This window comes from Musca vetustissima, unplaced genomic scaffold (genome assembly GCF_032173495.1).
Source record: "Musca vetustissima isolate MV318-11 ecotype Yass unplaced genomic scaffold, APGP_CSIRO_Mvet_v1 utg24602, whole genome shotgun sequence".
Classification (NCBI taxonomy): domain Eukaryota; kingdom Metazoa; phylum Arthropoda; class Insecta; order Diptera; family Muscidae; genus Musca; species Musca vetustissima.
The window spans coordinates 110216-123491 of NW_026877615.1; the positions used below are offsets into that span (position 1 = coordinate 110216).

The 13276-nt window shown below is 36.2% G+C and overlaps 3 protein-coding genes across 3 annotated transcripts in view; all 3 read right to left on the reverse strand.

Moving 5' to 3' along the window:
• The window catches only part of LOC133322272 (tyrosine-protein phosphatase vhp-1), a 39123-nt gene extending 31279 nt beyond the window's left edge, over window positions 1-7844 (reverse strand). Inside the window, exon 1 of the mRNA XM_061531284.1 lies at window positions 7832-7844. The gene's annotated coding sequence lies outside the window, so the exon portion shown is untranslated. The remainder of the gene's footprint in view (window positions 1-7831) is intronic.
• The window catches only part of LOC133322276 (ADP-ribosylation factor-like protein 8), a 167764-nt gene that overhangs the window by 73348 nt on the left and 81140 nt on the right, over window positions 1-13276 (reverse strand). The window lies entirely within an intron of this gene.
• On the reverse strand, window positions 2811-9006 carry LOC133322274 (fatty-acid amide hydrolase 2-A-like). The gene is made up of 7 exons (XM_061531286.1): window positions 8836-9006; window positions 8533-8758; window positions 5078-5295; window positions 4725-5018; window positions 4549-4665; window positions 4290-4487; window positions 2811-3089 (listed from the first exon to the last, which is right to left on the reverse strand). Exons 1-7 carry the CDS (start codon window positions 9004-9006, stop codon window positions 2811-2813), a joined length of 1503 nt encoding a protein of 500 aa, XP_061387270.1.

Consider the following 13276-nt stretch of genomic DNA (forward strand, 5'->3'; position numbering starts at 1 on the left):
TTGGAAAGGTTTGTTGAAAAATATTAAGGGATCTGTCAATCGTTATTCGACTTTTGCTTAACAATTTGAAAATCCGGCACAGCAAGATTATTTTTGTTTGAAATGAAAAAAAATTGTGTTCGGAATTTTACTGTTACTTAAACATTGAATTGATGAAAATTTCTAGAAATTGTGCCAAAATAAGTGTATTAGTTGTGTTTTCAATATTATTTTAGTGTTTTAAACATCAAAATATTAAGATTTTGTGAAAATAGTGTCAGAAATTGTCTAATTTTTTTTTTTGGTTTCGCGATAATCTCCGCCATGTGAATCCAACACTACATACAGGTACGTTGGTTCAAATACATATTTTCTTTTTGAAAGTAATTGTGATTAATTTTATAGGTAAGAATTAAATTTGAGGAAGCAAATGGCGTATCACCCATTCAGACCAATACGATCTTTACGATGATGAAACAAATAAGTTGTGACGGTATACCGCAAACTCGTTTTAAGAGTCAGCAATTTCCAACGCCGGGTACATCAAAAATTTGAACACACATAGTCATCTGATATGTTTTGGGATTAAATTCACTTAACGCACACTTCCCGGATCAAAAGGACTATGTGCAGTAAAAATTTCCAAGGTTTCGGAGTGATATTCTTACAAATAGTTGATAAAATGTGGGGATAATTTTGAAACTTTTGGATACCATATCACGGGAAGTACTGAAAAAAATGTATGTAGTTGTAATCAGCATCAGAAGGGCTACCTATGGTAAAGAGAGGTGTCCATAAAGTGCATTTGTTCCCAATAACCTGTTGATAGAATAAACATAACATCTTTGGGGGACCACTGACATGAAAACGGACAAACTTTATATGTGTGCTCTATATGGATATTTGAAACTATTCTGAAATTATTTTAATCAAATCATACACATGTCATTCTGAAATCTATGTGTGTGAGCTATATCCAAGTCTGCAATGGTTTCAACGAACCTAAACACACACTATCCAGACTCAAGTACAACAAGTAAACATAGAGCCTTTGATTCAGGACGCTTTGCAAAATTTTGTCTCTGTACTCAATTGTTATCGCTTTGCAAAATTTTGTCTCAATCGGACAAACTTTGGGAGTTTGGCACTCCATTACCATAAATCGAACGAAAACATATATGGGAGCTATATTTGAATCTGAGCCGATTTCACCAAAACTTCACATACGTCGTTTTGTATTTAATTAACTGCACGGGCCTAGCGGTTTGGTGAACTATTTATATGGGAGCTATATCTGAATCTAAACCGATTTAAAAAAAGAAAACACATGTCATCCAATTCTGATCATAAATGCGATCTATAGTTTGCTCACAAAAATACATGGACAGACGGAGGGACATGCATACATCGATTCAGAAAGTGATTCTATGCATATTTTCCAAAGGAACAATTTCCTTTTGCCTGTTACAAACATATTACCAAAGTTATAATACAGAGATAACCACAGAGTGGCAAAGGGTATAAAATTTGTTATCATTTGTTAGTAAAAGTTTCTGTGATATTGAGGTTCTGATATAGAATGAAATTGGTGGACATTCTGAGCTCTTAAAGATGGCTTGAATTCCTCCATAATGGAAATATTTAAAGAACTGAGTTACAGGCTTTAAACATATTTTTAACAACTATTAATTCTATAATCGTGGGTTATTACAGAATATTTGTTCAGAATCTTTCTGACGAAGAATGCACATTTTTCAAGGACTATCATACTTGTAATCGTAATGAAGATGGATGGAAACCTGTGGAACATCCTGAGCTTTTAAATGTGGCTGGCATGAATTCGACCATCATGGAAATATTTAATAAACACAGTATAATAGTGTTTTTAAGAATATTTTTCGAGAACTATTAATCCTATAATTGTTAACGAATATTGTTTCAGCGTCGATATGACCTGTAATTGGAGATTTTTATACCCTACACAACAATGCTGTAAATGTATTGTGAGTTTTGGTGGCCTTAAGAATTTCTAACACCACGAATTATTTGTTCTGAAACTATTTTTTTTAATACGTCGATTGTTGTATCTCCACTAGCCGAATTGGTCTAGCTATGTATGTTTTATCCGTCTGCATCTCGTCGTCTGGACCAATTTTCACAAAATTTCACATTTAGGTTGGTATATATCCTTCATTAGAGTAAAATTCTATGTCGATATATGCATGTCCGTCTGTCTATTGAAATCACGATAGAGCTCGCAATATTAAAGATCGAGCGTTGAAATTTTGAACATACATTGCTATTACGGCTAGGATGCTTGGCATTTAAAATGTGTATATCTTCCCACGATATGGTATAGCCACGTATAACGACACCACCAAATATTCGGTATTTTAGAGATTTTTGGCATGTTTTTAACCGAATTTTTTAAGGATTGTAGGACTGTATGATGCATGGATTTTTGAAGTATAATTTTTTCATGAGCTAAATATCTTTCAGTAAAAATCCTTATTATTATTTAAACAACATGATCATTAACCTCGATTCCAAAGAGAAAAAACTGACTTAAAAATTAAAAAAAACACAAATAAAAATATTAAACATATTTTTATTTATTCTATATATATTTTTAACAAAATATCAAAATCCCTTTACATTTTTGTTTTTAAAAATAATATTAAGTAACAGCAACAATGATATATATGTAAAATAATCTTATAAACTAAATAAATATTTTATTTTTATTATTACTTATTAAATCAGTTCCGTTGTAATGGACATTAGAATTCTATTCGGCATAGCTTCAAATAATGAGGAATTCTTCTCTATTTTTAAACTTGAGGTTGTACCCAACCGCCAAAGGCCGCCTCCATTTCAGTTGCAACTTGTAGGCACAATTTATCCATGTAGGGTGCTGCAACAACTTGAAAACCAACCGGCAGACCATTTCGATCTAAACCCATTGGTACATGGGTGGCTGGGAAGCCCAAAACATTAAAGAGCAGCATAAAAATGACACCGCTTATATTCAGCAGTGAACATCCCTTAAAGAAATTGGCAGTTTTGTGATAAGTGGGCAAGATTAGAACGCCATTGGTGCCGAGAATGTTCTGGAAAAGAAGAAGGGCATAGAGAAATGAAAATTAATTTTTAAATAATATTTTTTTGAGGGACAAACAAAGGATTTTTAAAAGAATATTTTTTGGGGGTCTATCATTGCGTTGATTAAAAAAAAAAAATTTAGAGTGACTACCAAAGGCGGGTCTATCAAGGCTTGGATTTTAAAAAAATATTTTTAGAGGGACAAACAAAGGCAGGCCTATCAAAGCGTGGATTTTTACAGATTGTTTTTTGGAGGGGGACTATTAGAAGGCGAGGGGTTTTAAAGTAAATTTTTTGAGGGTCTATCCATAGGCGTGGATTTTTTTAAAGTAAATTTTTTGAGGGTCTATCCATAGGCGTGGATTTTTAAAGAATATTTTTTGGAGGGTCTATTCATAGGCGTGGATTTTTAAAGAATGTTTTTAGAGGGTCTATTCATAGGCGTGGATTTTTAAAGAATGTTTTTAGAGGGTCTATTCATAGGCGTGGATTTTTAAAGAATATTTTTTGGAGGGTCTATCCATAGGCGTGGATTTTTATAGAGGGTCTATTCATAGGCGTGGATTTTTAAAGAATGTCCATAGGAGTGGATTTTTATTCATAGGCGTGGATTTTTAAAGAATGTTTTTAGAGGGTCTATTCATAGGCGTGGATTTTTAAAGAATGTTTTTAGAGGGTCTATTCATAGGCGTGGATTTTTAAAGAATGTTTTTAGAGGGTCTATTCATAGGCGTGGATTTTTAAAGAATGTTTTTAGAGGGTCTATTCATAGGCGTGGATTTTTAAAGAATGTTTTTAGAGGGTCTATTCATAGGCGTGGATTTTTAAAGAATGTTTTTAGAGGGTCTATTCATAGGCGTGGATTTTTAAAGAATGTTTTTAGAGGGTCTATTCATAGGCGTGGATTTTTAAAGAATGTTTTTAGATTTCATAGGCGTGGATTTTTAAAGAATGTTTTTAGAGGGTCTATTCATAGGCGTGGATTTTTAAAGAATGTTTTTAGAGGGTCTATTCATAGGCGTGGATTTTTAAAGAATGTTTTTAGAGGGTCTATTCATAGGCGTGGATTTTTAAAAAATGTTTTTAGAGGGTCTATTCATAGGCGTGGATTTTTAAAAAATGTTTTTAGAGGGTCTATTCATAGGCGTGGATTTTTAAAAAATGTTTTTAGAGGGTCTATTCATAGGCGTGGATTTTTAAGCATTCACCAATATCATCAATTCCACAAACAGCGGCATGGTGGTGTATGGTGCCAATCCGAAAAGGCTTTGAGCAATTTTTTGAATCAATTCTAGTTTGTTGGGTTTATCGGTGACTGATTGTGTTACAACACTGGGAAGACCTTTGATACCGGCCAATGATGACAGGCATATTTCGATGGCATCTTGTAATTCCGCCAAATGCAGCTATACAATAAAAATAAAATAGTTTTAATATCAGGATATTATTCTCATCATCAAGCCTTACCTCCTCCGTTTTTATGCCACCCTTTTCAAAGCACTTCACAGCCATGGTTATGGCCAATTTGATTTCAAAATCTACCGGAACATGCAGCATACTTCCCATTGAGTAGCTGTAATAGATCTGATTTTTTCTCAATTTATATTAATTCCCATATTCAATTTTTTTTCAATATTCCTCACCTTTAATTTACTAAAATCGACATTTTCAGTCAACTTCAATTTGGCAGCATTTTCCCCAGCCATAATTTGCAGTAGCAGTGGTAAATCCTTAGCAAATCTAGTGATAGGACCCATTTGTAGGAAAAATGGAAATTCTGGTTCTTTGGTACTAAAGGGAAAATGGCCCTTTACCGATGTAAGACCCCCCGTGGGTTTATGACCAAATACACCACAGAACAGCGAAGGCAAACGTATCGAACCACTAATGTCCGAGGCCAAGCCAAAGGTTGAAGCTCCAGCACCATTTAGAGTACCCTAAAAAGGATTTAAAAATAAATAGAACGCTCTCGGTTTTAGTTCCTTGTAACACTTACCTCACCACTTGAAGAACCACCTGATGATCGTCGCAGATCATAGGGATTTAGACATTTACCGGAAACAATTGACTCACCATCAAAGGCCAAGCAAAATTCAGGATTTGCTGATACCAAAAGAGGTATGGCACCGGCAGCTCTTACCAGTTCCACTACATCACCATTTGTGGCAGATTTTTCTTCTTTGCGCGCAACACTTCCAACGCTATGTGAGAGATCTGTAGGAGGAGGTTATGGGTAAAGTATTTTATTTAATAATAAGAATTTTTCAATAAATATATCAATGGGTTTTTTGAGGGACTATCACAACAATAGGGGGTGGCGTAGGGGATGATAGATACCAAGCACAGGTGCCACACCTGGGGTAGCTATTTTCATCACCCGATGAAATAGTGAGCTAATATGTGCCGCGAGTTCACCCATAAGAACTAAAAAAATAAATGGGTTGAGGCGTCGGGTTAGTTGCCCACCCAACCTACTATGAAAAGACAATGAAAACCAAACCCCCCTAATGTTGACGACCCCCACAAACGTAAAAAGGACCACGATCTGCGAATCTGCACTTAGAATGTGCGCACGTTGTACAGAACAGGCACAGCCTTGGCGAATGTACTCAAGAAGTACAAAGCCGATATTATTGCCTTACAAGAAATGCGATGGAAAGGGACAGGCGTAAGTAAATCAGACAATTACGGCCTGTATTATAGCTGCCATGAAACGAGACGTGAATTTGGCTGCGGATTTATGGTTAACAGGAGAATAAAAGACATCGTCTCCAGATTAACTCCAGTAGATGATTAACTCCAGACAGCGTGCTGAGGATCTGGTAGGAGCATTTTGAAAAACTTTTGGTATCAAATAGTGGCGGTGAAGAAGATACCCCAGAATAAATAATAATGCAGTATTTGCCGATCGGTTAGCATATCACCATTGTCCTGGCCATGGTCAAATGCTGGTAAGGAGCATGCACCAGCTGAAGAGTACAATTTGGCTAGAAGAATGCATGCCTTAATGATTGGAACCTCAGCATCCTGTGTCCCGTGCACAAAAAATGGTGGTTACAAGGCGATATGTGCAAACTCGATATAGAACAAGTCTCCACCCATCGCATATAAAGTGCTATCCGGCGTACTGTGTGAACGACTGAACCAATGCTCAATGACATTATTGGACCATACCAATGCGGCTTCAAACCTGGCAAATCCACCATTGACCAGATTTTCACTCTGCGCCATATCCTGGAAAACCCGCACGAAAAACACATCGACACATTTCACCTATTCGTCGACTATAAAGCCGCATTCGACAGCCCTTTCCTTTTAGAGGTGTATAAAGCCATATCTGCGTTCGGCATTCTTTCAAAATTAATCTGGCTATGCAGGATAACTTTAACTGGCACAAGATCAGCAGTTAAAGTCGGAAAGGACCTCTCGGAGCCCTTTAATACCGAACGAGTATTTAGACAAGGTGACAGTTTGTCGTGTGACATTTTTATCAACGCGCAAGAAGTCCAGTAGACTCGGACCAACTGTGGAACTTGAGAACTACAGGTTCGATGTAGTCAAAGAATTTATATATTCGTTTTGTTTTATACCGCCATAAACAAAACGAATGACATCAGTTTTGAAATTCAGAGAAGGGTAGTGATGACCAACCGATGCTACTATGGTCTAAGTAAGCAGTTTAGAAACAATGCCACCTCCTGCCAGACCAAACTCACACTCTACAAGACGCTGATACTACCCGTGCTGTTATATGGATCTGAAGCATGGGTACGTGTGCAAGCAGATGAGACAGCTCTGGCAGTGTTTGAGAGAAAAATTCTCCGAAAGATCTATGGAGCGATCTGCGTTGACGGTGAATATTCTCTCGGACATCGCTATTGTTAGCCGTATTGAGCTACAGCGACTACGTTGGCTAGGGCATGTTGTGGGAATGGATGAAAATGCCCCAACCCAGGAGGCATATAAAAGCGAACCAGCTGATGGTTCACGCAGAAGGGGAAGGCCACGAATAAGATGGAAAGATCAAGTCGAAGACAACATTGCCGAAAATGGTCTTTCAAATTGGAATTTTTTAAAAACATTTTTTTTGAGGGACTATCAAAGGCGTGGATTTTTTAAACAACGGGTCCATCAATATCATAGGCGTGGATTTTGTTAAAGAATATTTTTTTATGGTCCATCAATATCACAATTAATTTAATTAATTAATTAATAATTATTCATTTTTTTTTCGTCTGAAACCTAAAAAGAGATTCAAAACATTTTTGCTCTCCGTAACTAACCTATCTATCATGCTCACTAGACCTGGCTCACGGCTGGCACATGTTATCAATACAAAGACCCACGTCAATTTTTTTAATTTTTTGATTAGCAACTAAAACCAAGTTCAAAGTTCTAACAAGTGCGGACTTTGATTAATAAAAATGTTTGAATAATTTCAATGCGTCAACATTAGTGCCCTAGTGAAGGAATAAAATTAAACAGTGGCACACAAAACGTAAAAGGGGGAACATTGAGTAGTGAGGCCTAGTTGATAAAAAACTTCTCTTCATTCATGAAAATCGATTTTCATCCAATGTTTTATTGTGGGTAAATTTAAAGCTACCCTCATATTTTTTAATGACAATAGGAACCAAATGTTTGCGGAACAAGAAATAAACATGGCATGTGATAGCTTAATTTATCAAAAAATCCAAGCCTATGTTAGCACCTCAAAAAATATTCTTTAAAAAATCCACGCTTATGTTAGCACTTCAAAAAATGTTCGTTTAAAAAATCCACGCCTATGGTAGCACCTCAAAAAATATTCGTTTAAAAAATCCACGCCTATGGTAGCACCTCAAAAAATATTCGTTTAAAAAATCCACGCCTATGGTAGCACCTCAAAAAATATTCGTTTAAAAAATCCACGCCTATGGTAGCACCTCAAAAAATATTCGTTTAAAAAATCCACGCCTATGGTAGCACCTCAAAAAATATTCGTTTAAAAAATCCACGCCTATGGTAGCACCTCAAAAAATATTCGTTTAAAAAATCCACGCCTATGGTAGCACCTCAAAAAATATTCGTTTAAAAAATATGGTAGCACCTCAAAAAATATTCGTTTAAAAAATCCACGCCTATGGTAGCACCTCAAAAAATATTCGTTTAAAAAATCCACGCCTATGGTAGGGTAGCAGCTCAAAAAATATTCGTTTAAAAAATCCTGAAAACCTGAAAAAATATTTTTTAAAAAATCCACGCCTATGGAAGCACCTCAAAAAATATTCGTTTAAAAAATCCACGCCTATGGTAGCACCTCAAAAAATATTCGTTTAAAAAATCCACGCCTATGGTAGTACCTCAAAAAATATTCTTCAAAAAATCCACGCCTATGGATAGACCCTCAAAATATATTTTTAAAAATCCATATTCTTTTCAAATAGATCTTATATTTTCAGTATGTCTCACCTTTCAAACCACATGCCTCCTTGACGGTAAATGGTATCCCCAGTAGCGGATATCTGCTGAACAGCAACATCAACTGCATATCATCTTGGGCTTTACTTATTAAATTATCGGCATGACGTGCCTCTTTCAGAGCCTCATTATAACGATGTTCAACGACGGCATTCAATTTACTATCGACTTCTTTAATCCGTTCAATATAGGCTGTAACAATTTCATACGAAGTAATCTGGAACACACACACATTCACATTTTTGTAAGTATTTAAAAAAAAAAATAATTTAAATTTATTCCAAATAATTTTACCTTCCTCTCTTTCAGATCACCCAAAAGTTCTGTTACCGATTTCAATAGCAATGGATTTTTAATCGGCGGATAGTTGGGCTTACGTCGTGGTATAATTAGATTTGTAATTTCATTTACCACCAATGCCACAATATTGAATATAAATGACAGAACCCTTAAGAAAGCACTCATTTTGAAATCGATACGAAATACGTTACGTTTTGTGCGTTGTTCGCCTCAATACGCCTAGCTTCTAAAACCGACTGATTGGAAAAGATCAAACAAAACCCAAACACCAAATCAAAATCAAGTAAATACTAAATTAATTGTTTGTATAATGTGCACTTATTTAGCAAATAGCCAGCCAGCCAGTCAAGCCAAGCCGGCAAATCAAATTGCGATTGCATTCTGTTCGGCTACCCGCACTCTCTCTCTCTCTCGCTCTGAAATGCCTTAGTTTAACTTCGGTAGCTGTTGAATATTTTGCTTCTGAATATTTTGTTTGTCGATTATCGTAATATGCCTGGAGAACACAGAGTGACACACGCATATGTTATCACTTCCAGACACTACCACCGACCTACAGACCGAATATGTACGAACAAACGGACGTACGCCAAAGCTAAATGTCAGAAAACCACAATCATTGTATTTGATCAAAATTAAAAGCGGGATAGTAGATGTTTATTTTTTCGTGGAGTGTACTTGATTTGTCATCTAGGCTTACACGGCAAATAGTATCGTGGTAGACAAGGGATTGGAATAGAAGACCTCTAATAGGGGTTCTGTAAAAGGAAAATAGCATCAACATATGTTTGAGGCCTGGATTTTTTAAAGAATATTTTTTAAAACATATTTTTTGAGGTGCTGCCATAGGCGTGGATTTTTTAAACGAATATTTTTTGAGGTCCTACCCTACGTGGATTTTTTAAACAAATATTTTTTGAGGTCCTACCCTACCATAAGCGTGGATTTTTAAACGAATATTTTTTGAGGTCCTACCCTACCATAGGCGTGGATTTTTTAAACGAATATTTTTTGAGGTCCTACCCTACCATAGGCGTGGATTTTTTAAACGAATATTTTTTGAGGTCCTACCCTACCATAGGCGTGGATTTTTTAAACGAATATTTTTTGAGGTCCTACCCTACCATAGGCGTGGATTTTTTAAACGAATATTTTTTGAGGTCCTACCCTACCATAGGCGTGGATTTTTTAAACGAATATTTTTTGAGGTCCTACCCTACCATAGGCGTGGATTTTTTAAACGAATATTTTTTGAGGTCCTACCCTACCATAGGCGTGGATTTTTTAAACGAAAATTTTTATTGAGGTCCTACCCTACCATAGGCGTGGATTTTTTAAACGAAAATTTTTATTGAGGTCCTACCCTACCATAGGCGTGGATTTTTTAAACGAATATTTTTTGAGGTCCTATGGATTTTTTAAACGAATACTTTTTGAGGTGCTACCTTAGGCGTGGATTTTTTAAAGAATACTTTTTGAGGTGCTACCATAGGCGTGGATTTTTTACAAAATTTTACTACTAAGGCCTCTCTTTATGCATGCACTGTACTAATTTAGTAAATTAATACAGGAGACTCTATGTAAACATATTGCTGTCACAATTTGAACTTCGTATACCCTGCACTTACTCTCTCTCTCTCTCTCCCTTCCCTAACTTATTTCGACATTGGAAGCTATCTACCTTCCCGTCTGCTGTCAACAAATTATTTTGTTCAATGTTTTCACAAAACTGATAGAAAATACCAGCAACAACAACAACCATCATCACAATAAATAAAATAAAAATTAAGAACTGATTAGCGTTAAACACAGACCTATGTCACAGACGCGGATATACAAAATAGGTGTTCGAGCGTGGCTGTTTGTGACTCGTCCGTTCGTTCGCTCGCGCACTTGCCCGCTCGTTCCTTCGTTCGGTTGTGTTGTTGTTGGTGCTAGGTACTACATCTAATCACACACAAAATATTGTAAGCCGGCATATTATATTGAGTCGAATTTATAAATTCTTACTTACGTGACAACTACAACAATAGCAACAACAATCGAAAATTACCTTTAATCTTGCGACAATGACGTCGAACTATTTAAATAGCTATTTTCTTTGATTTATAGTAGCTACTATTTAGCTTAGCTTTAAGTTTCAGTTCGATTTGTTTACATTGTACTTTTGAAGAGGGGGCGATGATTTGAGGAGGTAGCCGGCGGGCATACACTTGCATCTTGGAGAATTGTAAACAATACAATGTTATATAGAGATTTTTTTCGTAATTTTATTACAGAGATCAGAGAATTGAGAGAGGATTGGGAAATATTACATAGGGAGAAAAGAGGAGGGCCGTAATAATGTGAGGAATGGAAATTAGGAAACCTTGCTAGGCAATATCTGAGGAGTTTCAAAATAACGCATTGCTTATTCTAAAATTAAAGTATTCACAATGACATTTTTTGTTGTTTGAACTGGCCTACAAAATATATAGCAAACATTGTTTACATTTTATAAAATTACAGAATTGTTCGTTCTAAATTTCTAAATCCTCCTCTTAAACACTTGTTGCTCCTTGAACCCGTATAAAATATTCTTTAATTTGCATTAAATAACTGAAAAAAATATACATTTAAAATGTTTCAGACAGAAAAAATTACCAGAGATAACACAGACATATACTCAAACATAGACGTGGTTTATTTGGGGGATATATATATATATATATATATATAAAATAACAGGCATTTTCAAACATTAATTCGAATTCCTTCCTTATATTAAATAACTCTTCAATTAAAAAATCATCGGCTTACCAAATAAAACACACAAACTTATTTCGGTGTTCGGATACATATTGTTACGTTCTTAGATTTTACTTAATCCAGTGTAGACGTTGTTTTATTTCCCAATACAGTTCGTACTAAATAAAACGCGGGTTCTTTCTGATTACGAATATTACAATGATTTTATTGACACAACTTTACTTTGCACTTTACTTTACTTGACGGTTTCAATTCGCGATCTGATTCACAACTGACTAACTGCCTTTCCATTTCCCCTATTTATATGAGCCTTGCCTGTCGCTACAGAAGTTTCTAGACGATCTGGTAACACCTAGATTGCGAACAATCTACCAATGCAACACACACATACAAACTTACATTGAGTGAACAATAACAACAACACATATACAGGCGAGGGAGTAACAAAGAAAGAGGAATTAAGCTATCATCAATGATGACGTTTAACAAGAATTGTACGTCAATAACAAAATAGAAAATGAAAGACGAAATGGAAGGATGTAGAAAAATCTATACAGTAGTTGTTGTTGTGAAGTTATTGGAATAAACTGCGTAGTAGAAATTAACGTTACAATTCAAATTCTTAAATTAACGGAATTCATCTAAATTAACTTAAATCTAAAGTTATATTCGTAACAATATTTTATAACATCCATTCCGTTTGAAACACCGTGAAATATTCGTCTATTTAGTCATGTCCGTCTGTTTGTTGAGATTTGAAATCTTGTTACTATTAATAGGATGGGCCCAATTTTTGTAATAACTCTCATATAAATATTCTGCCCATTTTTCAACTAGGTGGCAGCATTATACGGAATGTTTGCTTATTTTGGTCCGTGCCGGGATTGAGATAAACTCTGGGGTGCGGAGAATTGGTACATTTTAGCAGTTGTTAGCCGGGTACAGGAGTATAGCGGAAACGACTACATTGCTTCATGCTGCGACAATGCAGTGCCCAGCGAGTCTTCGTCATCATCGTGGTCCATGTCATCATCGTCGTCGTCTTCGGATTACGTGACTCCCCCGCAATCTCCGCAGCCACTAACATCGCACACTGCTGTCACAACTCCTGATAATGTCTCATTTCTCCAATTGAACTGCGATGGACTTCGAGGGAAAATCAACGATTTTTGATTTTATGTGTCGAAAAATTATTATGGTCGCGACGATCCATGAAACGAAGCTGAATAACACATACAGTCTTCAGAGTTGTGATGGATGCAACTTCATAAGGGATGATCGCACCATTCTATCCAGTACAGATGTATCTCGCTTGATCTAGACTCCTGTGACCCATACATGGAATGTATGGGGGTAGCGGTCAAGTGTGGTAACGCCGGGTTATAGGTGCTTAACGTTTACATTCCGCCGTTAAATAGCTGTGCCCCGCGTTATTTGCCAGACATTAGTCATATAACCGTCATTACACATCATGAAGTATGTCATTCTGTCCTAAGAAATGACCAGTGGGGCAACGCGCTGGTCGAGCAAATAGAAAGCTGAGCGTTTTGAACGGTGAATGACTAACCCCCTGGATAAACTGCCAAAGCTCATCAGACATTTCATTCATGTCTCCAGGTCTGACGAATGTCGTGGCTTGGCAACCCGTCATTTCATTGGCCATCCGACTTCATAACTTCTGAACGCC